General features: G+C 40.3%; 1 protein-coding gene and 1 long non-coding RNA gene across 3 annotated transcripts in view; both read left to right on the forward strand.

The window, feature by feature from the left end:
- LOC132240056 (uncharacterized) overlaps positions 1 to 26,863 on the forward strand; it is a 397,852-nt gene that overhangs the window by 323,444 nt on the left and 47,545 nt on the right. The window lies entirely within an intron of this gene.
- Positions 3,021 to 26,112, forward strand: DSC1 (desmocollin 1). Of its 2 annotated transcripts, XM_059707420.1 has the most exons (17): positions 3,021 to 3,411; positions 6,008 to 6,092; positions 7,360 to 7,562; positions 9,051 to 9,170; positions 9,986 to 10,141; positions 11,579 to 11,723; positions 13,351 to 13,517; positions 13,885 to 14,019; positions 16,929 to 17,114; positions 18,617 to 18,876; positions 19,027 to 19,169; positions 21,708 to 21,920; positions 22,377 to 22,622; positions 23,463 to 23,584; positions 24,511 to 24,741; positions 25,485 to 25,530; positions 25,610 to 25,747. In XM_059707420.1, the coding sequence occupies exons 1-16, from the start codon at positions 3,349 to 3,351 to the stop codon at positions 25,518 to 25,520; spliced, it is 2,511 nt and encodes an 836-aa protein (XP_059563403.1). In that variant the 5' UTR covers positions 3,021 to 3,348; the 3' UTR covers positions 25,521 to 25,530; positions 25,610 to 25,747. The 2 variants fall into 2 exon arrangements, with proteins under 2 accessions (XP_059563403.1, XP_059563402.1); XM_059707419.1 differs by lacking the exon at positions 25,485 to 25,530 and having other exon boundaries at positions 25,610 to 26,112.

A 26,863-nucleotide genomic window follows, 5' to 3' on the forward strand; every position in this document is an offset into this window, starting at 1 on the left:
AAAAAATAATATGATTTCTGTCTTCTTTATTCTGTATATGGTACTCATTGCCTGGCAGGACCTTAAATATTTGTTCAATGAATAAATCTGCTTGCATATCTTTGGATAGCTATTACCTAAGAGACCTTGGGTTTGCAATAATTTTGTTTCATTTTAAGTCCAGTCTCTTTAACTTTTTATTGTGCACCTAGGCAATTACATGCTATAAAAATTAGTGCTTGTTATGAGCCAGACACTGTCCAAAGTGCTTTCTATGTAGTGTCACATTTATCCTCATAATAAGCTAGGAATTAACAGCTATTATTACTCCCACTTTATAGATGAAGAGACTGAGGCATGAGGGGTCAAGAAACTGCTGTACTGGTGTATTGCTAGTAAGTAATTAGCTGATTGCTGAGCACAGGGAGTCTAGCTGCACAATCTAAGCTCTTAGCCACTGCCCTGCATGATCAGTTATTCAGTTATGTTGTTCGACATGGATTAGAACAAACAAATACAGCAAGCAGACACACAAAAATAAAAAATGGCAGGAAATTGGAAGAGATCAATCTTGTTTTTATTTAACTTGATTTTAAGGTAATCAATTTTATTACAGAAGTTTTCTTATAAAGTACTTAGATAAGGAAATCTTTGTGTATAAGTGGAAAATCTGGGAGAAATATTTTTGGTGTGACCAAACCAATGACTTGGAATCAGCTTTTGTACAAGTTTGTTGTTGTTATCAAGATTCTTTTTTTTTCTTTCCTTTTCATCTTTACCTTTTCTTTTTCATCTTTATAGTAAGTACAAGTTTTTTTTTTTTAATTACTTTTGAGGTAGATAATGGGAGAAGAAACGTAATGCAGCCTAAAAGAAGTAGGATCAAAATAATCAATTTTGCAGAACCGTGGAGACTATACTGGACTCACTTGACCTTAGCAATCCACACATCTCTCCAAAGGGCAATGCATGCTAACTTTTCAGTATCGCCAGTCTAATTTTTGTAATGCATTCTTTGCCATTTCCATAATATAGAAAGATATAACAATGACTTCATTATGAGGAAAATGTATTTCCACTTTCCAGGACTGGAGACCTTGAATCTTTAAGCTGCAGACATATACATTTAGATATACACTTAGATAATTAAATGCTTAAACATGCACACACAGAGTTACACTTGGGTCTACATGCACCCACTTAGGTAATTATTCTTATTTCTATATTTCCATCCTTTCCCCAAAAATATTAGATATAAAAATAATCAATTAAAGTGTTTTTGTTTTCTTATTGAGAAATCAAATTTCAATGCAGGCATAAAATATACTTATTGGTGGCTATATCTTTGGCAATAAAATACTACAAAGATATCTTTTAGTTCTTTTTAAAAAAATATATTTTATTGCTTTTTTACAGAATGGAAGGAAGAGGGATAGAGAGTTAGAAACATCGATGAGAGAAGCATCGATCAGCCGCCTCCTGCACACCCCCCACTGGGGATATGCCAGCAACCAAGGCACACGCCCTTGACCGGAATCGAACCTGGGACCCTTCAGTCCCCCGGCCGACGCTCCATCCACTGAGCCAAACCAGCCAGGGCTAAATTTAGTTCTTGTTCCAGAGTTTTTATTACCCAAATCTCTCTGGCCCGTAACTGCAAAGAAGCAGTAATGTTATTATGTTCACCTCTCATACAAGATAGATTGCCCTTCGTGTCAAATCAGCAAAAGGAAACGTTCCCTCCTTCTTTCCTCTGCGCCTGGGGATCGGCTGGCCCTTTCCTCCTCAGTTAAGCATGAGATGGAAGGAAATGTGAGTAGCAGGAGCAGGAAGAGTCATTTCTGGTGTAAAAACGTACAAAGTCAGTAGTTTACCAGCCATCTTACTTCGCTGTAGGATGACTCTCACGCAAGAGCCCAGGTGGGCGCATTCTGGAGCGATGGGCTGTCAGGAATAGGAGTGGATTTTAAGTGTTCCTGGATACCGTTTATCAGTCTCACACTGGCTTCTTTCCAGCCAGACAGATTGCTCATGAACCCGATCAATACTTTCTGCTCCTTTTCAAAGCGACTGCACCTCGGTGGCAGTGAGACCCGGTCCAGACGTGTACTTCCCATTGCCTGTGGGGTCATGGGCCGAGGGTGCTTGCTTACTTTCTCACGGTCTCATCCTTTAGAGGGAGTCCTCACTGGACTGCTCGGGGGGACTCACTGAAATGCCCGTCATGGTTACTTCCCTCTCTCTTCCCCGAATTAAGCAATTACCACTTGAAAATATTTCCCCTCCTTCCCCAGATGCCATCACGGGTGTCGTGTGCACTTGATATTGAACTCACTAAGTTGTGGCAGGAGAACTGATGCTAAAGTCCTCATTGCAAGGGTCATGAGTGTTTAAAAGAGTCAACTTGGTGACATCTCGTACTTTTAAGCTAGGATATCCTGCATGTAATGTACAAGTAATTAGGATGAATGGAGTGATTTTAAAGACAGTTGGTCTCAGACAGTTGTTGCTTTTGAATAAAGATACTCAAGAAAAAAATATTGCTTCATGCACAATAAAAAGTGTGCAACAAGAAAATCATATCTCGGCCATTTCTTTGCTCTCTTACTTTTCTGAGGACTGTATACATTCTGGTAAATTCCTTGGGGCATCCGGAGGACCAAGCCCCCGAGGGCAGACAGCACAGGGAGTAGACAGGATGCCTGTGTGAGCTCCTGAGGAGTGCCCGCTCTCAGCTGCAGCGCTGAGTGAGCCGGCCTCCGCCCAGATGCTCAGATGGGGAGATAGCTTCTGACGATGCGATTGCATGTGCCTGTGTCCCCTGATTTGCCAATGGCAGCTGAGTAGGTGTCACTTCCTTGCTGGAGTTGTGCACAACTGCACCCGGGGCAAGATAGGTTAATAAGGCCAAGGGGGAGGGGAGGCCGTGGGAGTGGGTAATGACTGGGGAGGACTTCAGAGCATCCACCTGGGGGGAAGGGGAGGAGGGCCAGGGAGTTCCCTCCTGCTTCTGCTGATGTGTCAAGTGGCGGGGGAAGTTTTGAAAGCTGCAGTGAGGAGGAGCTAGTGACTGGGTTTGGGGCTGTGTTGCACCCCACCCGCCCCACTGGTAGGCAAACCTCTCACATTCCGAGGGAATTGAATTGGATGGAGAAAGGCTGACCCAGGCAGAGGAGGGAAGCAGTTCTCCGGCTGCTCCTCCTCTTGTCACCCAGCGGGACTCTTGACTCTCCTCCAAATCCAGCTGCTCTGGGCCAGGAAGCAGCAGAGTACCCTGCTCAGTGCCAGCCTCTGGGAATCTGCTCGGCGCCTGGTGCATCCCCAGCTGCCCTGTCACCCGGCCACGTCCCTGCCACTGGGACCGCTCTGATGGCTGCGGCCTCCGCTGCCCCGGGGGGCCTCTTCTGCAGGCAGCTCCTTTTCTCTCTCCTGGTGAGTAAGAGCCAGGGATTAAGGGATTCAGGCAGGCTACCCTGCGCTAGCTCCCTCCTCCCTCCTCCCTCCTCCTGCTGGGCCTGAAAGAGAAGGGGACATGGTGGAAGGCAGAGATAACCTGGGGGGCTGGGGGGCACACCACAAAGCAGATCTGGGAAAAATCCAAGGGAGAGTGGGAAGACTTGGGGCCCGGGAAGGCAGGTGTTTCGCTGACTCTCCAAGAGCCCAGGCCAGGCTGTTGGTGTCTGAGGGAATCCCCTGTTCGGTCTTGCTGTGGTGTTTGCCTGAGGAGCAGTGGGATGGATTCATTCCTCAGGCATTTGGCCCAGAGGTTCTGAGGTTTGCTTTTGCTACTCGTCATTAAATAAGCCGCAGTTATTTAACATGCTCGGTTCTGTTAAGCAGGGAGAAGACGAAAAGGATTCTGGGTAAAGATGGGAATTATTCAAGACTTTCTTGACTCGGGAAGGGTTAAGAGAAGGGTGTAGCTCTTAAAGCAAAGGGTTTTACTTAAGAAAAAATAAGAATAATGTAATAGTCATTGAAAAAATAACATTAACTTGACCTCCCCTTTGTGTGTGTGTGTGTGTGTGTGTGTGTGTTAATGTTTTTATTGATTTTTAGAGAGAGAGGGAGGGAGGGAGAGAGAGAAACATTGATGAGAGAGAAACAATGAGAGAGAAATATCCACCTGCTGCCTCCTGCACGCCCCCTACTGGGGATATCAAGCCTGCAACCTAGGCACGTGCCCTGACCACGAATCAAACCGGCAACCTTTTGGCACATGGGATGATGCTCAAACAATTGAGCCACACTGGCCAGGGCCCAGTTAGGTTTTTAATAACGTTATAACGGTGTTCGCAGGTGCCAATTTTGATTTTGGTGGGAGAGGGTAGAGGTGAGTTGTCCCACATATCTGGCATTTCTGAGCACTCAATTTTCTCGAAACTCTTTTCATTTTGGCAAAATATTTGAACTTCAAGTTATATTCTCAGAATGTAAATATTTTATTGAATGGAGATAAATATTTTCTCCATATTAATAATACATGATGTGGGATTGATGGCTTTGTACTCATGCTGCAACTGCCTGGAGGGTAATGAAACTTGGAGACCTACTTGAGTTGGCACTAGTTAGGTCCAAGGGTTCACCCAGATTTCTTTTGCTTTTAGTCTCTGTTCTGTCCAGCATCCTCCGGTTCATCCCTTATCCCCAGGATGACCAAAAGGGTGTCTCACCCCACCTCCCTCTAAATCGCTAAGCTGCTAATAGCCTGCGGACTTGGAATGGGAGTTCTGGAGACTTCCACTAGCTCTGCTGGCAAAGGCAGGACCAACAATCAGGGGTCCTGGGCAGGAAGGAGAGAAGATGGGTGTAGGAAGGGGAATATGGGTAAATCCTGTGAAAATAATGTGTAAATATGTGTGTGTATGCATATGTATGTATGTGCATGTATCTATTTGTATATGGATACGTATTTCTAATCACAAAATGCTCTTTCCACATTATATATTTAGATGATTAATAATAGAATCCTTTATGCTCAGAAAGGTCTTTAGATATAATTTAGTTCATTCCTTGGCATTAGGAATAAAAATATTAAAAAGTCAAATAAATTAAAACATCTTATGTTCTAAAAAGTGGTTATTTAAATTAAAACTGAATTTAGGGGACTGTCTAGGGCGGGGGGATAAAATGGATACATATGTAATACCCTTTGTAATACTTTAAGCAATAAAAAAAAACAAAAAAACAAAAAAAAAATGAAGACAAGTACTTTTTAATTGCACATATATAACAGTGGTCCCATAAGATCCTAATGGAACTGAAAAATTCCTATTACCTTGTGACATTGTAGCTGCCCTAACTTTGCGGACAACATATTACTCACATTTCTGTACTGATGCTGGTGCAAATAAACCTACTTTCCTTGAACTGATAGCTTTTTAAGACAATAGTTGTGTCTTAAATTTAATTAGACATATTTACCCCGTTGAAGGCTATGCCATATATATCTATATATCTATATCTATATCTATCTATATATATATAATTTAGACTTTGATGTTTGTGCCAAGCCAATCCAAGGAATGATTTTATATCAGTGAATATTTTGGATATTGTTCTTTAAGAGATTAAATAATTTTCAGATATTTTCTAGACCTAATCAACTATAACCTCAAATTGTGGGGGGGTCTGTGAAAATGATGGTTTGTGTATAACAATGTCATTATTATATTCCAGGGTTAAGTACTTGCTTTATGCTAAAAAATCAGAATGACACTTATGAATGACCTTAAAGATGATAACTTCTATATAAAATCAATGGTTGGTAACACATTTTCTTAAAATTTTTAATGTGATTTAGGTGCCAAGAACTACTGTTCACTTTAATTATTTCATCAATACTAAATGACTGTGGTGCCCCTCAAGCCACTTTCTTTGCTATTTCCTTTTAAAAATAAAGATGAAAAAAATGAAGGATTAGAACATTTCTTTGTTGCTGAAATTGACAATATTTTTACCAATAAGACAAAACTGTAATGTGAAAATTTATAATGAAATGTAATTCCTGATTTTTCTTTCTTTTGAGGTTTTAATATTGTTTTGCGATGCTTGTCAGAAAATTTCTCTTCAAGTTCCTTCTCATCTTCAGGCTGAAACACTTGTAGGCAAAGGTGAGAAACAGCATTACGAATTCCAGTTTTGACTGTACAGGTAGCTTCAGGCTGCTCTTGTCAAGTTTGGGATAAAAGCCATACAGTAGATGCTTGGCATTAAAATTTGACATGAATGAAAGATGGTCTCGTTGTTTTTTGAAAGTGGTTAGAAACAACTAAGGTGCCAAGTTGGTTGTATACTTTTCATGCCAGAAAAATTAGTGAACATCAGAGGGCTAAATTATCTTCCTTTAGTTCAAACAAAGCAAGACACCAAAACCAGAAGCGTATTTTAGTTCTTGTTGACTAACCTGCTGCCCAAATTCCAAGCCAAGATTTTTTCACTGATAATGTGTAAAACAGAGGTCTCAAAACTGAAAGGCCGCAGAAGCAAAGTTGAGCTTGAGGTTGATTACAATGAACCAATACCCCGCAAGAATTTATGTGATCTGTTTCATAGAATATCTTGTGAAAGTCAAGTAAAATTGTAGCTGGTCTTACCATTACAGCCACATCGGAAGCATAGGTTGGTTGTTCTGAGTCCAAAGATAACATTCCTCCCATCAGGTTTTTCATTGGCTTAAGGTTACCTTAGAAAAATACACTTTGAATACACAGGTGGTGCTCTTTGCAAGATAGAGATTGCTTGGACCAGGGCTTTAAATTCTTTATTTTTTTTAGAACATTTCAATGATATGCAGTCTGTACTCTAAAGACACACAATAAATATGCTAAATGTATTAAACATAAATCTGTAAAAGAAATATTTTGATGACAAGCACAATACATTCAAAGTGTTGCATTTATTAAACCTTCAAAAGACATTATGAAATGATTATTTGCAATATTATTGAGAAATATTATATAAGTACAGACCAGTTCTGTGTACTTTTGTGTGAGCAAGATTTAACTATCAAAGATTACTGCAAACATGTTCATAATCTACTGATGTCATAGTTTACTAATACAATATAAATCAACAAATTTTATGTGTGTGCACAGGCCCATGAATAAAATGTAAAGTGGAAACAATAAATCCGGTGACACTAATAAAATGTTTTCTGTCTGTTCATAAATTAACTTATGATGAAAGCAGTGGAAACTGTGACTTCATTAATTTAATTATTTACTGTTCATGGCCTCTCAGCCTCAGAACAGCCAGCACTCAACAAATTCCAAGTGTAACTTTCTGCTTCTCATGCACTAACTTGCAGTTGCTATTCCTGTAGAACTCGTTCTATTGCTGGTTCATCTTACAAATGACTGTGATATTTCTTCCCTGCAGTGAGTGTGAAGGAGTGTCTCCGGTCGGCCAGCCTAATCCGGTCAAGTGACCCCGACTTCAGAGTTCTGGAAGATGGCTCCGTGTACACAACACACGACCTCGTCTTGTCTCCTCCAGGGAAGAGTTTTTCCATTTTCCTCTCAGACAGTCAGCAGCAGGAGCAGAGAGAGATGGAAATTGTGCTGGAAGTGAGAGGAAAGAAGGTATATTAGGCAAAGGTTTGACCATATTGATCTGCTTATGTGAGTCATTCATTTCCTAGACTTCCTTGCCTGTTAAAATCATTGTTTTGAATGCTCACATATTTATTTGTTCCACTGGTAATTAACATGTGCAAATACTAGACTGGTTTAAGGAGTGGTAGAGCTATTTGCAAAATGGTATAAAAAACGAACATCTCTGTAGCCAGGGAGCAAAGTCAGAATATCAAAGGTTCCAGACAGTGCCCTGAGGTGTGGCAGTAAGAACAACCAACCTGTAGAACGAGACAGGGGTGGGTCTGAAACAGAGAAATTGATTCAGGCTGCAGGTGTGGCGCTCCACCCTGAGTGGCTCTCTCCCTGCTGACTGTGAGGGTGAGTCTCTTTAAAGAGGAGAAGAGATTGTCTCAAGCCTACTTCCAGCTTAACTGAAACCCCCCTGGGCTCCTTCTCTTCAAGAAATGGAGTCATGGCCAGTCCACAGGGTTGGTTTGAATGTCTTGACTCTAGACTCACTTTCTTACAGTGATTGGAGATGATCTAGGCGAAAGAAAGGAGACGGTTACTGGTATTCACACAAATCTCACTTTAAGCCAACTCTACACATGAATTTGGTCTTATAAAATCAGTTATTTATAAGTGCTTCAATATGAGACTTTTCCATCTAAAGTCCTTTTGATCACAAGAACTCCTCTTCATCAAATGTAGAACATGCTCAAAGTTTTTAAAACATTGTTTTATGTCAAAATTGTAAGGAATCTCCATATCATGTAAAATAAAACATACTTGAATGAATGCTGACCTGTACCTTTATATAGGTATAAAAATGATATAAAATGCAGCTAGAATTTTTAAAAACATTGGTTGTACCATTTCTAGTGGAATAAAATCAATTTTTAAATATTTGTTAATAAATTAGCTATTTTTAGGGAGTCTATACTTCTCAAGATGACCTCTTTTACCAATGCCTTATAAAGTTCTGGTTACTTCTGATTAAATCAGGAATTTGGTGAAACTGGTTCTTACTTGTGTGTGTGTGTGTGTGTGTGTGTGTGTGTGTGTGTGTGTCTTATCAATTCTATCTAATAATAGACAAACATGGTAATTGACCGTACCTTCGCTACGCCTCCCATCGGCTAATCAGCGAGATATGCAAATTAACCGTCAACAAAGATGGTGGTTAATTTGCATACATAGGCGTGAAGCGGCAGAGCGAAGACTGAAGGCAGCTCTGGCCGGAGCGAAGGCCTGGGTACCCGGTACCAGAGGAAAACCGGTGCCGGCAGCCAGGGGAAGGGAAGGCCTATTGCACAAATCTTTTCGTGCAACAGGCCTCTAGCAAAATAATAAAAAACAGAAATAGTTTGGGAATTGGTTATCCATGATAGTGTTATGACCACCCTTACTATTTTCCTGCTGATATAAATGTTAGAATCACAGTTCCCAGAATGACAAGCGGTGCTACATTTCTCTCTCTCTCACCAAACGCAGGTTCTGAGAAAGAGACACACCAAAAACGCAGCCCTCAAGCGCAGCAAGAGGCGCTGGGCCCCGATTCCATGCTCCCTGATGGAGAACTCGTTAGGCCCATTCCCACAGCACGTCCAGCAGGTACCTTGCATATTGTTTGATTTGACACGTTGGAGGGTTTTTGTTTGCTTTTACATTTCCCGTTTGAATTGCGCAGTATCTGAAGCAGGGCTTGAACTTATTGGTATAATAAGGATCATCTATTTACCAGAATAAGGGCCTGTGGAAGTGAGTCAGTGTAATTTGTTGCTTTCCTCCAGAAACTGTAGTTAGCACTTTGATTGTTGCGTATTTTGAGTTTCTGGGGCTCTTAGGCCTATACCCAGATTTTCCTAAATACCCTACCATCCTAGCACTCACATGCAGAGGGCATGCTTACCCATTTTGCATAATTTAGCTTTCCATTTCTCATGTAAGCTTACCAAAAAAGAGTCCAGTATTTCTGTTTACCACAAAGGTAGCGTCGCCGCCACATAGCTGGTGTGTAACATAGGCCAGCTTTGAAACTATTGAAGAATTAATTGTGGGAAGAAACTTGTAGTATTTTTCCTTTATTTAATCACAAAGTTTTTCAAAATTACCAAAACTATTACTGTCATTTATATAGGAATAGAGATAAGTGGATAAGAATTATAAAAGTATATTTAACTCCATGAATTTTCCTAAAGTATGCAGATAACACAAAAGAATTTGGGATAAAATTAGTGATAGAGTTTGTGGCTTTGTACATTCAGAAAATGAATAAGAATTTTAAAAACATGGGGCATACTGGGTAGATAAACGGAGGAAAGAAAGAATAGATTAGTAGGAAAGAAAGCAGGTGATAAAAAAATCAACCATGGCAAGATTTTAGGTTGAAGATATTTTTTATCCTAAATTGTCACTCGTTGCTGTAGGTCCAATCTGATGCCGCACAGAACTACACCATCTTTTACTCGATAAGTGGCCCAGGAGTGGACAAAGAGCCCTTCAATTTGTTCTTCATAAATAAAGACACTGGGGATATCTTTTGTACACGAAGCATAGATCGTGAACAATATCAAGAGTTCCCGGTAAGATTATTAGATTACTTATTTTTTTTTGAGGTTATTTATATGTTTTTTTCATAATTATTTTGTTTTGTTTTAACTTTTTATTGATTAAGTTATTACATATGTGTCCTTAAGAATTATGTTGTTTATGACGGCTTTAATATTTTCAGCATTGTTTATGTATTAGAAGAATCAATAATTTGATTTCATATTTTATATAGATAATGTGTAACATAAACTTCAAATTTCTATTGATGCCATTGATGAAGAAAGACAGTAGATATGTATTCTTCCCTATAGAGTTTGTGGCTTTGTACATTCAGAATATGAATAAGAATTTAAAAATCATGGGACATACTGGGTAGAAAAGGGCAGAAAAGTGCGGGGAGAACTATAGAAAATATGACAGAATTTTAAAGGACAGGTTTCGATCTAGGGAATCTGAGGACAACAGCAGTTAATTTTATTGAGTTCAAAGTTCCCTACAATAGTATAGTTGAATTATTCTCAACCCTGCCTGTACTTTATAAATGACATGAGAACTTTAAAAAAAAATTATGCTGCTCTGGTGTATCCCCAGAAATTCTGATTTAATCGTTCTGAGATGGGGCCCAGTCACAGAGAAGATAGATGATAGGGACATAGAAATGCAATAAATGCTAAAACTTGGCAACTGACTAAAAAGGCTAATGAAAGAAAAGGAGTTATGTACCTGGAATTTTAATTCTGGTTCATTTTAGAAGATGGTTACAGTAGGGAAATCAGGGAGAGCTAGTTGCGTGGAGAAGGACTGACTTAACATAGATTTCATTTGGAGCAGGTTTAGTTGGTTCTGTCAGTGAAGAAAACCTGTTGAACTCAAGAACCATTCATTGGCCACTTAACCATGCACAAACCACATAAAAGTACAGAAATAATTTGATGGTGTTTAAAGAGAAAGGACATTAAGTGCTGGCATTTTCTGCCAAGATATATCATTTTGAGTTGTGTATGTATTTATTGGCATTTTTATTACATAAGAAATGCATGTTTTTGGCAGAAAAAAAATGAGAAAATTCAAGTAAATAGAGAAAAAAAATAATTGAGTCACCCAGAGATAGTTGATATATCAACTGCAAGTAAATAGAATTATTTTTTTATAAATTTAAAAAAAAACTTGTTATTAGCATAACTGGGGGAAGTCTACATGCATTCTAATGAGAAGAACAGCATGCAGTTAGCTCATGGAATGGACCGCCTCACTCAGCTGGCGTGCATGGCACTGGGAGAAGAATGAGTGTTGAGGGAAGATTGAAGCCATACAGCTGGCCTAGACCGTGCTGGTGTGCTGTCTCTCCGTGGCCTAAGTTCTTAGTTACATACACCTTCTAGACATGTTGTCTTTCCCCAGCGGCCAGGTTTAAGTCTGTGCATATGTGTTATGTAAGAGTGAGCTGTTGGTGTCTGTCTGCCTTCCAGCTGTATGCCTATGCCACCACCGCCGATGGGTACGCGCCAGAGTACCCACTCCCCTTACTGTTCAAGGTTGAGGATGATAACGATAATGCCCCGTATTTTGAAAACAAAGTGACTATCTTCACTGTGCCGGAAAATTGCAGAACTGGTGAGTTCACAGTTTAGGAGAACACTATAGATTTTTTTGCTCCAATTGAGTTACTCATTACTGTTTTAAGCAGTTTATGCTAAACATGTTTCAATGCTTGCCTTTCAAGGATATTCCACATAAAACTTTGTAGTCTGATGAGATCATATCCTCTTCCATTGCAAACCTGTTGGTGCTCATTTTGCTATGCACATATAGGAGGCAGCTAATGCATAAAGTCACTACCTTTGTTAGATTAATCCACAATGAATATGAATGTGTGACAAATGCTGTTTATATTTTCTAATTTGACCTTGTACATATCTGTCACAGGTGTATTTATAAAGCGGAATCATTTGAATATTTATAAAGTCTTGCTACATTTTTTAAAAAATATATTTTATTGATTTTTTTACAGAAAGGAAGGGAGAGAGATAGAGAGTTAGAAACATCGATGAGAGAGAAACATCGATCCGCTGCCTCCTGCGCATCTCCTACTGGGGATGTGCCCGCAACCCAGGTACATGCCCTTGACCGGAATCGAACCCGGGACCTTTCAGTCCGCAGGCCGACGCTCTATCCACTGAGCCAAACTGGTTACGGCAATTTTTAAGGACCTAGAAATATATTATGGCATGGAACGGCGAATCTGACTTATAACAATATGCATTGCTTTACTGGGCATATTTTTCAGACAAAATGAAAAGAATAACCTAAACTTGTTTGGTGCTCTGGGCTGCCCAAATTGTGATCTGTGTACACCCAGGGGCCTGCCAAGACTGCCTAGTTTTTAAAAAACCTGCAAGAAATGTTGTTCTTAGCTCCTCTAGCCTGTTGCCATTACATGTGTATATTTAATATTATTCTCCCAAAATAAGTGGCTTGTTAAAGCCAAATTCAGCACACTGGTTTCTGGACCATAAAGCTCAGCCCGAGGCAAGATGTTTGTGTCTAACATTTATTAATAATTACTTGGATATATTAATAATTCAGCATCTTTATTAAAATATAAAAGCGTAACATCTTTATCATATGCAAAGCGGTACTATTCCTCTAATTAACATCATCAGGTTGAACTATAAAGGAAACAAGATATACAGAGACGGTCCCATCCAAAAGTGGCCTGTGAACTGGGGGCGTGGGTTGGAGAACCACTGTTACCAAGCGTGGGGTGAATGTTCTCCTAGATCTAGCCCACAAATCATGTTACTCATTGCAGTCACTTAGCTGAACGTTCAAAGTCAGGGAAGCTCAGAGTTGGTTGTTTTTTTTCTAAATATATTTTATCGATTTTTTACAGAGAGGAAGGGAGAGGGATAGAGAGTTAGAAACATCGATGAGAGAGAAACATCAATCAGCTGCCTCCTGCACACCGCCTACTGGGGATGTGCCCGCAACCAAGGTACATGCCCTTGACCGGAATTGAACCCGGGACCCTTCAGTCCACAGGCTGACGCTCTATGCACTGAGCCAAACCGGTCAGGGCAGGGAAGCTCAGAGTTTTGGAGAGCATTTACACTCTTCCACTTACCGATACAAGATACACTTGTGGTTTGGGGGAGACCATGCTATAGCAATGCCTTGCTTTTACTGTTGTTTATAATGCTGCTATTTTAAGTTATTGAAAATATCGAACTTCTTTAAACAGGAACTTCTGTGGGGAAAGTGACTGCCATCGACCTCGACGAACCTGACACCCTACACACTCGTCTGAAATATAAAATCTTACAGCAGATCCCGGACCACCCCAAGCATTTCTCCATCCACCCAGACACGGGCGTCATCACCACAACTTCACTCTTACTGGACAGAGAAGTAATGAATTGATTACTTTCCCAGTCACTAGCCTATATTCGAACTGATAATGAACCCCCGGAGGATTACATAGGCCCCGGGGCCGCTCTCCAAGCAGGCTTCCCGACAGGCTGTGGTTAGGGCTCCTCCGCTCTCTTCCTCCGTCTGTGCAGAGGATTTGGGGAGGGACAGGGTGTGAGATGGGGTCTCACCTGAGGTTACTGGCTTGACTGGATGCTGACATAGAAAAAAATGGCTTTTAAAAAGTTTTGAAAGGTTATCAGCCTCCTATTGTTCTGACTGACCAATCTCTCGCTCTATTTTTAGTTTTGCTCATTTTTTTTAGGGGGAGGGGATGTTCATCAATGTTCCTTTTCCCTTTTTTCAGAAATGTGATACATACCAGTTAATAATGGAGGTTCGAGACATGGGAGGCCAACATTTTGGTTTGTTTAATACAGGAACAATCACTATTTCACTCGAAGATGAAAACGATAATTCACCGTATTTTACAGAAAATTCTGTGAGTATATCTCTGTATTCACTTATCTAAGTTCATTCACCTCTTCAAAAAACACTCTAGAATGTGGTAGCTCTGTGAGAGTACACATTTTGGTTTTAATAGCTACCACTTAAAAATAAATACGCAAACATAATAGGATTTCTTTAAAATTCACTGAAGTGCCAGTTTTTCAGGATAGAAGGAAATGACTATTTCCTTGGCCACATGAAAGCTGCTTGGCCCCTGAAGCCATTCATGTATGTAGTGTTTTCTTGGATGCCATGCTGTGGCATCAGATTCCTTTGGATTTAAATACCTCTCATAGGATGAAGGAGAAGAGGCCCTCTCTCTGTGTCACTTATATTTCAACATCTTAGGGATAAAGAAAGACTCACTGCACTCCCTTTGCTCTGCTGGGGAGTCAGTAGTCTCTGGGCAGGCTCCTCACACGTCAGGTGTGGAGCGAACTTTCCCCTCAGGACTACACAAAACAGGAAGCAGAGATAGGAGGAACATGCCAGGAAACACTTCTTCTTTCTGGTCCTTTTAGAAAGTGATCTTCATTTTTTCATTAATGAATATCAGAGTACAAATTAAAGAAGGGAATACCCGCAGTGATGAGCCGTCCATACAATTTTCTTGCAGTAATTGCTGTAACTTGTAAGGATAGGACTTATTCCACATTTCTTATGAGAGAATGGAAGGCCAGTTAAGTGACTTGCTTCTGATCTCATTCATATAAACCAAGTGAGAGGATGTTGTAGGTGTTCCCCCACGTCCCGCGTGGTTCAGGGTTCAGGATCTGGAAGAGGAGCCACACACAAATGAAAGAGAAGAGACAAGAGATAATTTGGAAATATTGGGGGGGCCAGACGGGCAAGTCCAACTCAAGGGGAAGGACTTCTGCTGGTGCCCAGGCCTCGCCAACCTTTTATTCAACTTTGGTTAAACATAAAACCCTTAGTCAGGTAATTGCAGTAATAGACAGGCTATCATAAAGGTCAGTAAATATTAGAAGGATTTACTCTGAGACTATTTGGTCAGGAAATAGCTTGAGCCCCCACTGTCAGGACTAGACAATCGGTGCATAACTCAGGCCCTGCCGTGGGTTCAAGGGTCACCAGCCTTCAGGGATCCTTGTTTGCACTTCTCTGCTAGTGAAGACAGTGGGCGGCCTCCTGCATCTCCCCCGTCACTTTTCCTTAATAATTCTTGAAAGGTGACTGCTGCCTGAAGGGCTCGAGTCCTTTTAAGACTCTTCATTCCGCATCTGCAGACTAGAAATAAGCATACGAGAACAAAAATGAGACAAGCAATAGTGGTTATGCTGAGAGGCAGATGAATCAGTCTGTAGTAAGTTTCTTTCTGAGCCAACAGTTCTTTGAGTCCCAATTTCAATGCCCAACAGTTCATGTGTCCATGCCAGCACTGATATGCTAGCTCTGGATGGTGGGCAAACGATGGCAATGCAGGTCCGACCTCTGATTTGGTCCTGGGCAACCTGCAGCGATGCACAGCTGCTCACTGCTAGCATGGCAAGGCGTCTTCACCATCTCCATCTCTGGACTGTCTCTCTTCTTGTCTTCATGTGTTGCCAGTTCCTCTCTCAGATTCATAGTTGCAGGAATCCACACGGGCTTGGAGAGATTTCCTGGAAATATACAAACATATTCTCGACCAAAGGTTAATAAGGAAATCTTTACTTAAAATTAGACTTGGGATTCTTCCTTTTCATTGTGCCCAAACCGTTTTCCTTCGGCTTACTTTGACACCATGTGTGTTTTCATGGGTGTCTTGTCTTCAGCATTACAAGTGAAAAATTAATTTTTAAAGTAAAATTTTCTTGATGTAATTTACTCACAAGGGATTATTCCACTATCCCCCTTCCTTTTTAATTTAAATAATATTAAGAGGCTTTTGGAAATTTTGCAATGCAGTCTTGATAATTTTCTTATGCACAGAAATATGACTACTTTGGATTCATTGCATGTTAAGCAGTTTTTGAACTATGAGATAAACCATTCGTAAAAAATTAGTTAATGCTTCAGGAACAGTTTCCTGCCCAGTACAACAAAGTTTTTATGAATATTCATTTTTTTTAACTAGCCAATTTAACTCAATCTGAAATAAGGTTTATTTTTTTTTCCAACTTGTCCTTGGTTATAGAAAGTAAATGACATTAATTAAATTTTTGCTATTAATTTTTGAATAACTTTACATAAGTTTTCTCAGGGAGGCAAAAACACAAATGACTTACTTTTCCTCATGAAGCCGAACACGCCTGCAAGAGGAAGACTGGCGTTAGACTCAAGATCTGTTTTGTTCTAAAGCTCTGTGCTGACCTCCTTCTCTGAGTTCACCTACATCTCTAGACGATTCTGATTTACTACTATTTTAGTCTCAGATGCTTCCATAACCTTACTTATTTTTTGGAGGTGAGAAGAAACTCTGATTTAATTTCTAAAAAAAAGAGAAAAACTATTTTCTTAAAGTGTTTGCCAGTGAATCAAAAGTAAATTTTAAAATAATTGGCATAATAAACAGACCACCTAGTAAAAATAAGAAATCAATGTAGGTTATAATAATCTATAAATATCTAAGGCTAAATATGTAACTATAAAGCATTTATTAAGTGCTTGCTATATCTGAAAGGGGGTGATACACTGTAAATGTTATAGATTCAGAATAGAGACAAATATGAGTAGGAAAATTGCCTCAGAGAAGTAGGAAAGTTAAGGTATAAGTTAGTCTTTCCAGGGCAAATAAGATTTGAAAAAATAATGAGGAAAGAAGTAAACTATATTCTTCCCAATATGTGATTGCACATTTCCATATTACTTTGCTTTCTTTTACTTTAAATATAAGTTTTAGAGGAGAAAATCATATTGTTAAAGCAATACATTTATAATAACAGCAGGCAACTCATTTAGTATTTTGCAGAAGTAGAAGAAAACAGAATTGACGTGGAGATTTTACGAATGAAGGTTCATGACCTGGATCTGCCAAATACTGCTCACTCAAAGGCTGTGTACACAATCCTACAGGGAAATGAGAATGGAAACTTCAAAATCAGCACAGACCCAAATACAAATGAAGGAGTCTTGTGTGTTGTCAAGGTAAACAAACAAAAAAATAATAATCTAGCAATACTTTAATCGGTATCTATCAATAGATATATAAAATTCTAACTTAATTGTTGTATAGGCATATATATATATATATACATATATATATATATGTATATATATATATATATATATACGTTTCTGTGTGTACATGACTAGAGAATGACAATGCAATGCTGAAATGGTTACATTGGTTTAAACAATTATTGTTGTTGTTGTTGTTATTATTATTATTATTATTTCACCCTCATTTTCTCTCTTAGAGGAAAGGCATGGCAGGCTCCAAACTCATTGTTCTACAGATGAGCGAGCCAAGGCAGAGAGATACTGCCTTAGTAATCAGATACGGGCTTTAGAAGCATTCTTTGACACCTATTTGTCCAAAACCCTCATTTTATAGAACAATAGACAGAGAGAATGGGAGAATTACTCTTTGAAATCAAGCCTCTTGACTTTTCAATTCCCTTCATGCTCATATTATTTTTTTGGCTCTCTGTAGTGCGTTTCATAAGACAATTTACTGAATATAAAGCAGCTATTCCCATTAATCCCCTATATTTGAGATAGCCAGTGCTTTAGGATTTTAAAGATTTAATTATAATTACTGGCATCTACAATAATTACTTTAACCAAACCTGGTTCTAGTTTAAGTCCTTCTGCCTATAGCCCTCACTAACCTGTTACATACTTCCCTCATTAATTTCTTAGAGACTCTATTGTGTTAGAAGCTTTATGTACAAATTGTGATTCCCTCATAAGATGTTTAGAAAAGGTCCTTTAATGATTATATCGCCTATTCCTTGTCTTTTTTTGGGAGTGGAGGAGAACTTCTAGATTTCTATCTATTGTTTTCTTTTTCTATTATCTTAATAGATTTCAGTCTCTAATTATTTAACTATTGTTTTGGATTCTTTCTAATGATTTAGTTCAGGACCAAGCATTTTGTTTAGGAACTAAGCAAACCAAATATAATGTGCTTTGAAAGTTGCTGCTAAATAATATAATTATGTCTTTTAACTCATATACTCCGATAACTGCACCATTATAGCCAAATCTCATATGCTAGCAGTCTATCTATTTTATATACTTGGCTTGGAGGGACGTTTGCTGTTTTGGTTATCACTGTTATGCCATCTGATAAGTAATGAAATAAATGGTAATCTATTTGAATTTAGTCAAACACTTATTCTGTATTCCTATTAATATTTAAACTTAAAATGAACAAAACATGAAAAGAAAAACGAAGGCAGGACCTTCCCCCAAAAAAAGTGTGAAGAAAAATTAGTAAAATTTTAAAAACAAATTTTGCATTTGACAGTGTTTGTCATGATATGAAGCTAATTATTAGTCTTCAACTACATTAGCACCTTCTTTTGGTAACATTGTGTACATAAAAATGATATTCCTTTTTGTGTGAAAAGTTGGAATCATGATTATAAGTCTTCTATCTATAGTGTTATAGATTGACTAATTAAAGTATGCTTATTTAACAGCCATTGAACTATGAAGCCATTCGCCAAGTTACTTTGCAAATTGGTGTAGTTAATGAAGCACAGTTCTCCAAAGCACCAAACTCACAACCTCCTTCCATGTGCACGACAACCGTCACTGTTAAAGTTAAAGACAGCGATGAGGGCCCTGAATGCCAACCACCCGTAAAAGTCATTCAGAGTAAAGATGGCCTCCCTGCCGGCCAAGAACTCCTTGGATACAAAGCCATGGATCCAGAAACACGCAGCAGCGAAGGCTTAAGGTAATGCATTTTTCAAAAAGCTCCTTATTTTTAATTGTGATGTCAATTGACTTCAAACTTAGGAAAGTTCTATATATTTTTCAAAATGACAGGTTTTGAGATGATGTCCGTTTTTGGTTTGAGCATTTACATTTGATTTCTTAAAATTAGGTATAAGAAGTTAGGAGATGAAGATAACTGGTTTGAAATTAACGAAAGCACTGGTGACTTGAAAACTGTAAAAGTGCTAGACAGAGAATCAAAATTTGTGAAAAACGACCAATACAATGTTTCCGTGGTTGCAACCGATGCAGGTAGGTGCAATTTTCTAGAAATAAAATATAAACATAGGATATGGTTTAAAGAAAATCGTGGGGGGAAACTTGCTTATTTCCAGATCAAAATTGATTGCAAAAAAGGTTTGCATTATGATTGCATTGCTTTTTGGAGACCACCCAATTTAGGCCCCAGTCCAGTGATAATGCAAAGCCAGAGGTGGGAGTCCAAAGTTCAAGTTGCATATTACTGACCTCTGCCTTGGACATGGGGCTTCCTCAAGGACTGCCACTTTTTTCCAGGAATATAGATTGGGATTACTATGTCTTTTTAAAAATGTATATGTTTTTATTGATTTCAGAGAGGAAGGGAGAGGGAGAGATAGAAACATCAATGATGGGAGAGGATCATTGATCGGCTGCCTCCTGCACGATCAGGGATGGAGCCCACAACCTGGGCCTGGGCCCTGACCGGGAATCGAACCGTGACCTCCTGGTTCCTAGGTTGACTCTCAACCACTGAGCCACCATGTCCAGGCTAGATTACTATGTCTCGATCAGGCTGAAAAGGTTCAAACCACCTAAAACAGTTGGGTTCAGGGCAGGTTTGTTTTTTTAATAGGAATAAAACTTTTGTCCTATTTCCTAAAGAAATGATCAAGCAATGACTCTTGAACAAGTCTTTTGCTGTAGCTTGCAATCCTTTGCCAAGGTTAGTTCTAGAGCCTGACTTGTGAAGAAATGTTTTTCAAATGTCATAAAGTAGCCTCTCAAAACCTGTGAGCATATCCTGCAGGTGGAAGCCATTCCGAACATGGAACAGTGTTGTGTGGTTAGTGTCTTACTGGCCATTGGCTTTTCTTTTGGTAATGCAGTGCCGGACTCGAGGTTTGCTTCAAAGATGGCTGTCTGTCTTGAATAAATATGTTGCAGCCAGGCTGCTCTCCCCACTCCTCGCTCTTTACATTCCTGCGCTTATGTTTTAAATTCACCAATAAAGAATGAGCCTGGACCCTGACCGGTTTGGCTCGGTGGATAGAGCGCTGGCCTGCAGACTCAAGGGTCCCAGGTTTGATTCCGGTCAAGGGCATGTACCTGGGTTGCGGGCACATCCCCAGTGGGGAGTGTGCAGGAGGCAGCTGATCGATGTTTCTCTCTCATCGATGTTTCTAACTCTCTATCCCTCTCCCTTCCCCTCTGTAAGAAATCAATAAAATAGATTTAAAAAAAAGAATGAGCTGTGAGCCCCTAGGATCCCCTCACCCTGATCTCAGGCTTCCCTTCCCTCCACCTAACCCTACCCACCCCACCCACTGCACCCTGTGAGCCATGTAATTTCTTGTTTTTTAAAAACAAGTAAAACACTTGTTTCTTTTTCCGAGTTTCCTGAGGGCATTTTGCACTCCTAATGAGAACCATGGTGGCCAGTCAGACTGGCTCACCTACCTTTAATGTAGTTCTTTCAACATAGGAAAACAAAACAAACAAACAAACAAACAAAAAACTACCAAAGAATGGGGAAACCATTAATTGAGAGACAGAATTAATGTTGCCATTATTCCCTAATCTTGGGTGAACTGCTGCTCCTATATAAGTAAAAGTGAAATCTGACTGGTTCAAAGCCACAATTATGCTGTCAAACAAGAATTTATATCTACTAATTCATTCCACAAACGTTGATTGTCTAGACAAGTTACGATGGAAACTAGAATTCATAAGTCAAGGTCAAACTCTCACGTGATATTGCCCAGCTGGAGTGGCTCAGCATGTTGAGTGCTGTCCTGTGCATAGCGTGGGTGACTCTGTGATTCCCGGTCAGGGCACATAGCTAGGTTTTGGGTTTGATCTCTGGCGGGGGGCACATACAGAAGGCACCTGGTGGATGTGTCTTTCTCTTCTCCTCACATCAATGTTTCTCTCTCTCCCTCCCCACCCCTTCCTCTCTCTAAGCATGTCCTCGGGTGAAGATTTAAAAAAAATTCACATGATATCAATTAAAAGATGATTATATTCTCATAGCAGGTTCCATGGTATAAAAGAAAGTATGAATATCATAAGAAGTGTAAATCAGTTAAGAGCTGCCCAGATTAAAAGATAAAGGTAGGAGATTTCACACAAATACAGAAGCTTGGTGAATGAGGTACTCTTTGGAGAGTTGGAAAACATGGAGAACAGAGATATAAGATATTAATTTTGTCTATAGTGCTAACACAAAAAATGACATGCCAAATCTAAGATGTAGAAATCTATGTCCCAGCCTCATGGATAACCCGGGTGTGCTCAAGAAGAAGTATAAAAATTTTAAGTGCATTCTGTTAGGTGTGTTCGTAGTAAGTTACACGTTAGCCAAGACACACTAGGCATTTCACCGGGCTGTCACGGGGAATGTGACTGAGCTCTGAGGATGAACAATGCTCGCAGTTTGTGAGTCGGTGACAAGCCAGTGAGAACTGAGAGGGGGATGTGGCTGCCATTCCCCAAGTTGAGACAGTTAGCAGAAAGCAGCCACGTGTGTGTCACAGAGATGGTGGGAAACCGTTTTTAAGTGGAGACATGCCTTGTTTTGAATCTCCTCAGGTGGCAGATCTTGCACTGGAACGTTAGTGGTTCTTCTGGAAGATAACAATGACCACCCACCACAGGTGGACAAGGACGTGACCATTTGCCAGCACGCTCAGGACTTTGCTGTTCTCTCCCCGATGGATGCGGATGGGCCTGAGAATGGCCCACCTTTTCAATTCCTTCTGGATAATTCTGCCAGCAAACATTGGACCTTGGGATCAAAGGATGGTGTGTAATGATGCTAAATCTTGTCATTAACAGAAACTTAAGATGGCGGATGGTCTTAATTTTTACCTAACATCATGATAATAAATAAATATTCATTTTAGGAAATTTTTTTATTGATCCCCCAAAGAATACCTTGCTGTCTTTAAAGCAATAAGTAATATATAAAGTTTAGGCTCTTGTTTTGGATATATTTTAAGAAAACATACATTTATCTTAATATAATAGTTGAATAACATGTTAAGTATAGATTAGTCTAATATAAGCATAAATAACATCAGTTTTCCTTTTTTTCAAGAATTCAAATCATTTTTAAGAAAGAAAAAGGCATCACTAGAATTTTTCTCCTAAGCTAAATTCTGTGCCCCCTAGTCCTCTTCCCCGCCGTAAGAATTCCCAGTCAGGAGAATATTGCTGTCATATTAACAGATATTCTCTGTCTTCTTTTTCCCCCCGCAGGTAAAACTGCCATTCTTCGTGCAAAACAACATCTGGATTATAACTACTATAATGTGCCCATCACCATAAAAGATAGACATGGTCTTGCTGCCAAGCACGTATTGTCGGTCAGAGTATGTGACTGTACAACGCCGTCCGACTGTAGAATGAGCAGTCAAGTACGGGACAGAGATGCCAAGCTCCCGAATGTCATCCTCGGGAAATGGGCGATTCTTGCCATGGTGTTGGGTTCCGCACTGTTGTTATGTGAGTACACTCACCTAGAATGTGTTAGCTGAATTTTTTCTACTATTTAAAAAACCCATGCAATTCTTTATAGTCTTTGCTAAATGTACCCTTTGTATAATCTTGCCTGTACTCGATAACTTAGGGTCCTGAGTCATGGAAGAAAAAAATGTGTCAATAAAAGCAGATGAGAATACTTTTCAGAGGGATAGCCATAGTTCTTCTGATACTATCTGTGAGACACTGGGTAAACCATTTCCTCTTCTTTGAGCTCTTCTTTCCAGAAGTAAAATGAGAGGTTGGATACAATTAATGTTAAGATTCCTTCTCATACAAAATATTGGTCTTTTAGCCAACCAAGTTTATGTGGTAGTGAGTGCACAAAAAGAATTCGTGAAAAGAGTAGCGAATTATCAGTGTTATTAGTGAAGCGATATAGCATACATTTGCAGAAGACGCCAGTGAGTGGAATGAGTGGAAATGGCCATATGGTGAGCCACTGAGGAAGGGTAATACATGCAAAGGATGCTCAGATTTTGCATTCTGCCAACTGTTTTTTAGAGATGCAAACGCAATGGAAATCCCTACCCACACTTCCCGCCCTCTCTTCCACCTCTCGCCTCCCTCCTTTCCTTTTTTATTAACAGTCTATTTAACTACACACAACCTACCTGCATTTGTTAATATTCTGTTTTAATTTTATGACCCAAGGGTATCTCAGTTTATGAAATAAAAACCCTGGTAGTGTTTTTTTTTCTTAATTTCTGGAAAGAGAATTTTGAACAATTGTATGATTCAAATGATTTAATATATGTCAGCCTGAAAAATAGTATTATTTACCTAAATATTTTTATTTTTTAGGTGCTCTGTTTACATGTTTCTGTGTTGTTACTAAGAGAACAGTAAAGAAATGTATTCCAGATGATGTAGCCCAGCAAAACTTAATTGTATCAAATACTGAAGGGCCTGGAGAAGAAGTAATGGTAAATCATATTTCAGGTTTTTTTTACTTCTATGGTGATGCAATGATGACAGTTGATTACATAATAATAGCAATAATAAGACAACTATTGTTTATTGAGCACTTACTATGCTAAGCAGAGCTCCACGTGCCCTGCATGTATTAAGTCATTTAAACTCCATAGTTCCACTGCCTTCATTCCCTGGGGCTGCCATAACCAATACCACAACGGAGTGACTTACACATTAGGAATTTATGGTCTCACAGCTCTGAGGAGCCATTGGAGACCAGGGTGCTGGCAGGGACATGCTCCCTCTGAAGGCCTGGGAACCGCTGTCTCGGGCTCCTGCAGCATCACTCCGACCTCCCCTCCCAAGGCCATGCTCCTTGTGGGTGTGTCCATGTCCCGGTTTCACCTTTTGGAGGAGGGCCCGGCCCTCATGGAGGATGGCCTCCTCTTCCTTTAACTCAGTGGTTCTCAACCTGTGGGTCATGACCCCTTTGGCGGCTGAACGACCCTTTGACAGGGGTCACCTAAGACCATCCTGTATATCAGATATTTACATGACGATTCATAACAGTAGCAACATTACAGTTATGAAGTAGCAACGAAAATAATGTTATGGTTGGGTCACAACATGAGGAACTGTATTTAAAGGGCCAGAAGGTTGAGAACCACTGCTCTAACTAATAACAACTGAGTAGCCCTACCTTCAGCTAGAATTCTGTTCTGAGGCACTAAGAGTTAGGGCTTCAACATAAACATTTTGGGGGGCCACCGCTCAACCCTAACCCCTACGCTAAGGGGACCGTGATTGTCTTGGCTTGGTGTTTGGGGAACTGAGAGGCACAGCAAGGAAGTGGTTTGCCTGTGGCGGGAAAGACATGAAAGCAAGCTGTTAGCTTCCGTTCGAGTCACTCATGATCTAACTCTCACTCTGTTTTTAGGAGGCAAACATTAGACTCCCTACACAGACCTCCAACATCTGCGACACAAGCATGTCTGTGGGCACTCTCGGGGGCCAGGGAGTCAAAACACAGCAGAGCTTTGAGATGGTCAAAGGCGGAGGCGGACACCAGACCTTGGACTCCGTCAAGGGGGCAGGACAGGGCGTGATGGAGGCTGGCAGATACACGTACACCGACTGGCACAGCTTTACCCAGCCCCGGCTTGGCGAAGTGAGTGCCGTGTCTTTGGTTCATATTACATGGAAGTTAACACTGTTTGCCAATCAGGATGTTCCCAAAGTGTTACTCGTCCTCCACCCTGAATTCCTCATCTTTTAGATGTTGAATTATTAGAGACATGGATGACAGATCCAGTCCCTAAGGAAAAAATGATTTTGTGAAGTTCACTTTTTAAAATGAGGTTTGCAGAACTTTATCTAGGAGCAGCAGATGTAGACACGTTTAGGAAGTATACAAAGACTGATAGCTTCTTCCCTAAAAGTTACAAGGAAAGTCACCCGAGTGAAACACTTGTTAGAGAGTAATGCCCACATCATAAATGATAAACTTTCTTAGTGTGTTGACTCCTTCCCATGGTTATAAAATCCTGGCTGTCAACACCATACAGATAAACTCTTAAAGTTTTATCTGGGGTTTTCAGTTTCTTGTTTTATGTCCAGGTTAATCAACATAGGTTAATATTAGCCAGTTTAATAGAATACATTATGATAGCTATTTATAGTGTATCAACAATAAGAATCGTAGCCAACACTGGTTTCCCCAAATACGCGAAGTCACAGAGGCCCATTTCAACGACACAAATCTGAAGTTCAGATGGGACCTAGTCAGTCGCTTGTGTGATATATGTGCAGCTTTAGTTCGTCCTATATGTTTTCACTGGCAGCATTGATATATTTGCTATATTTTAAGAATGACTATAATACAGACCAATCATGTGCATTTTTTATATGTAGGAATCCATTAGAGGACACACTCTGATTAAAAATTAAACAGTCAAAGGTAAATCAAAGACATTCTTTTTATGCTAAAATGTTTAGGTGTTTTTAAAAAATAATAAAATGTGCTCTTTTTGCTACAGAAAGTGTATCTGTGTGGACAAGACGAGGAGCACAAACATTCCGAGGACTACGTCCGTTCCTACAACTATGAGGGCAAGGGGTCGATGGCCGGCTCTGTGGGCTGCTGCAGTGACCGGCAGGAGGAGGAAGGGCTGGAGTTTCTCGATCATCTGGAACCCAAATTTAGGACGCTGGCCAAGACGTGTATAAGGAAGTGAGGGGCCTGTTCAGAGAGTGCCACCTGCGGCTGCAGAGGGAGGCGTTCACTGAACCTAAACGTGACCCCGCGTCTGCTAATGGATCGGAGACAAACTCCGAGTGGTGTGGATAAGTCACTCCACATGTCAAGCTCCTCCATTCCCGAGTCTGACATAGCTTCGTGTTCTCTGGAAATAAGTTTCATGGGTCCATTTTCTTCTGCGAGCCTGTACATATCGCCCCTTGCAGCATCTTTTGTCACTTGTATCCTGTGGAAGAGAGAGAGCTGGGTATTGCGGAGTCTAATAAAAACGAATTTTTGTTTTAGCTGACAAGCACTTTCTTCCAAACCTCGGGGAGACTCCTGCTTTCAGGGATTTTGTCTTTGGCGCCAGAGCATGGCTCCTTGCCCCAGTGGCTGGTGGTGGAGGGTTTGTGGGTGTCCTTCGGTCAGTCTTCACTTGGGGACAGTCGCTCCTGGCGCCGTGTACTTTCAGGGCCCTGGGAGCCGGTCCTTGGATCTCTGCCCCTGTGAATGCCTGTCAGGCTCCCACAGCTTCTGGGATTAGGGAGGACTTGGAGCAGGACAAGTTTACAGCAATTCGAACCACAGAGAGTTGATAGGGATCACACGAGAGGACTTCCATGAAAGACCTGCAACCTTGATGCCCAGGGGTTGACTTAGACCCACAAATCTGTTTTGCTTGCTCGTCAGGATGTATAGTTACTTTTTAAAAACATAAATACCTTGGCAAGAACACGCACTCCCTCCTCTGCCACAGGCCCACCCTCTGCAGGCACTTGTGGGACAAGCCCTGCAGGCATTAGGCTTGCAGCTCGACCGCAGTGCTTAGACCTCTGCACGTGCTGTAGACGGAGTGGCCGCTCACTCATACTGGCAATACTCCGCCTACATGGGCAATGACCATAAGAAAGTGGAAAATCAGAAATAAAGCGAGTCTGGTGTGTGTATGCTAAAAACTGAAACCTGTTAGAGCAACACCTACCAAACACGTGTTGAATGATAGATGAATGAACATCTAAGCTAATAAATTATTTTAGATGCCTAATATTTT

Source organism: Myotis daubentonii, chromosome 8 (assembly GCF_963259705.1).
Source record: "Myotis daubentonii chromosome 8, mMyoDau2.1, whole genome shotgun sequence".
Taxonomy (NCBI): Eukaryota; Metazoa; Chordata; class Mammalia; order Chiroptera; family Vespertilionidae; genus Myotis; species Myotis daubentonii.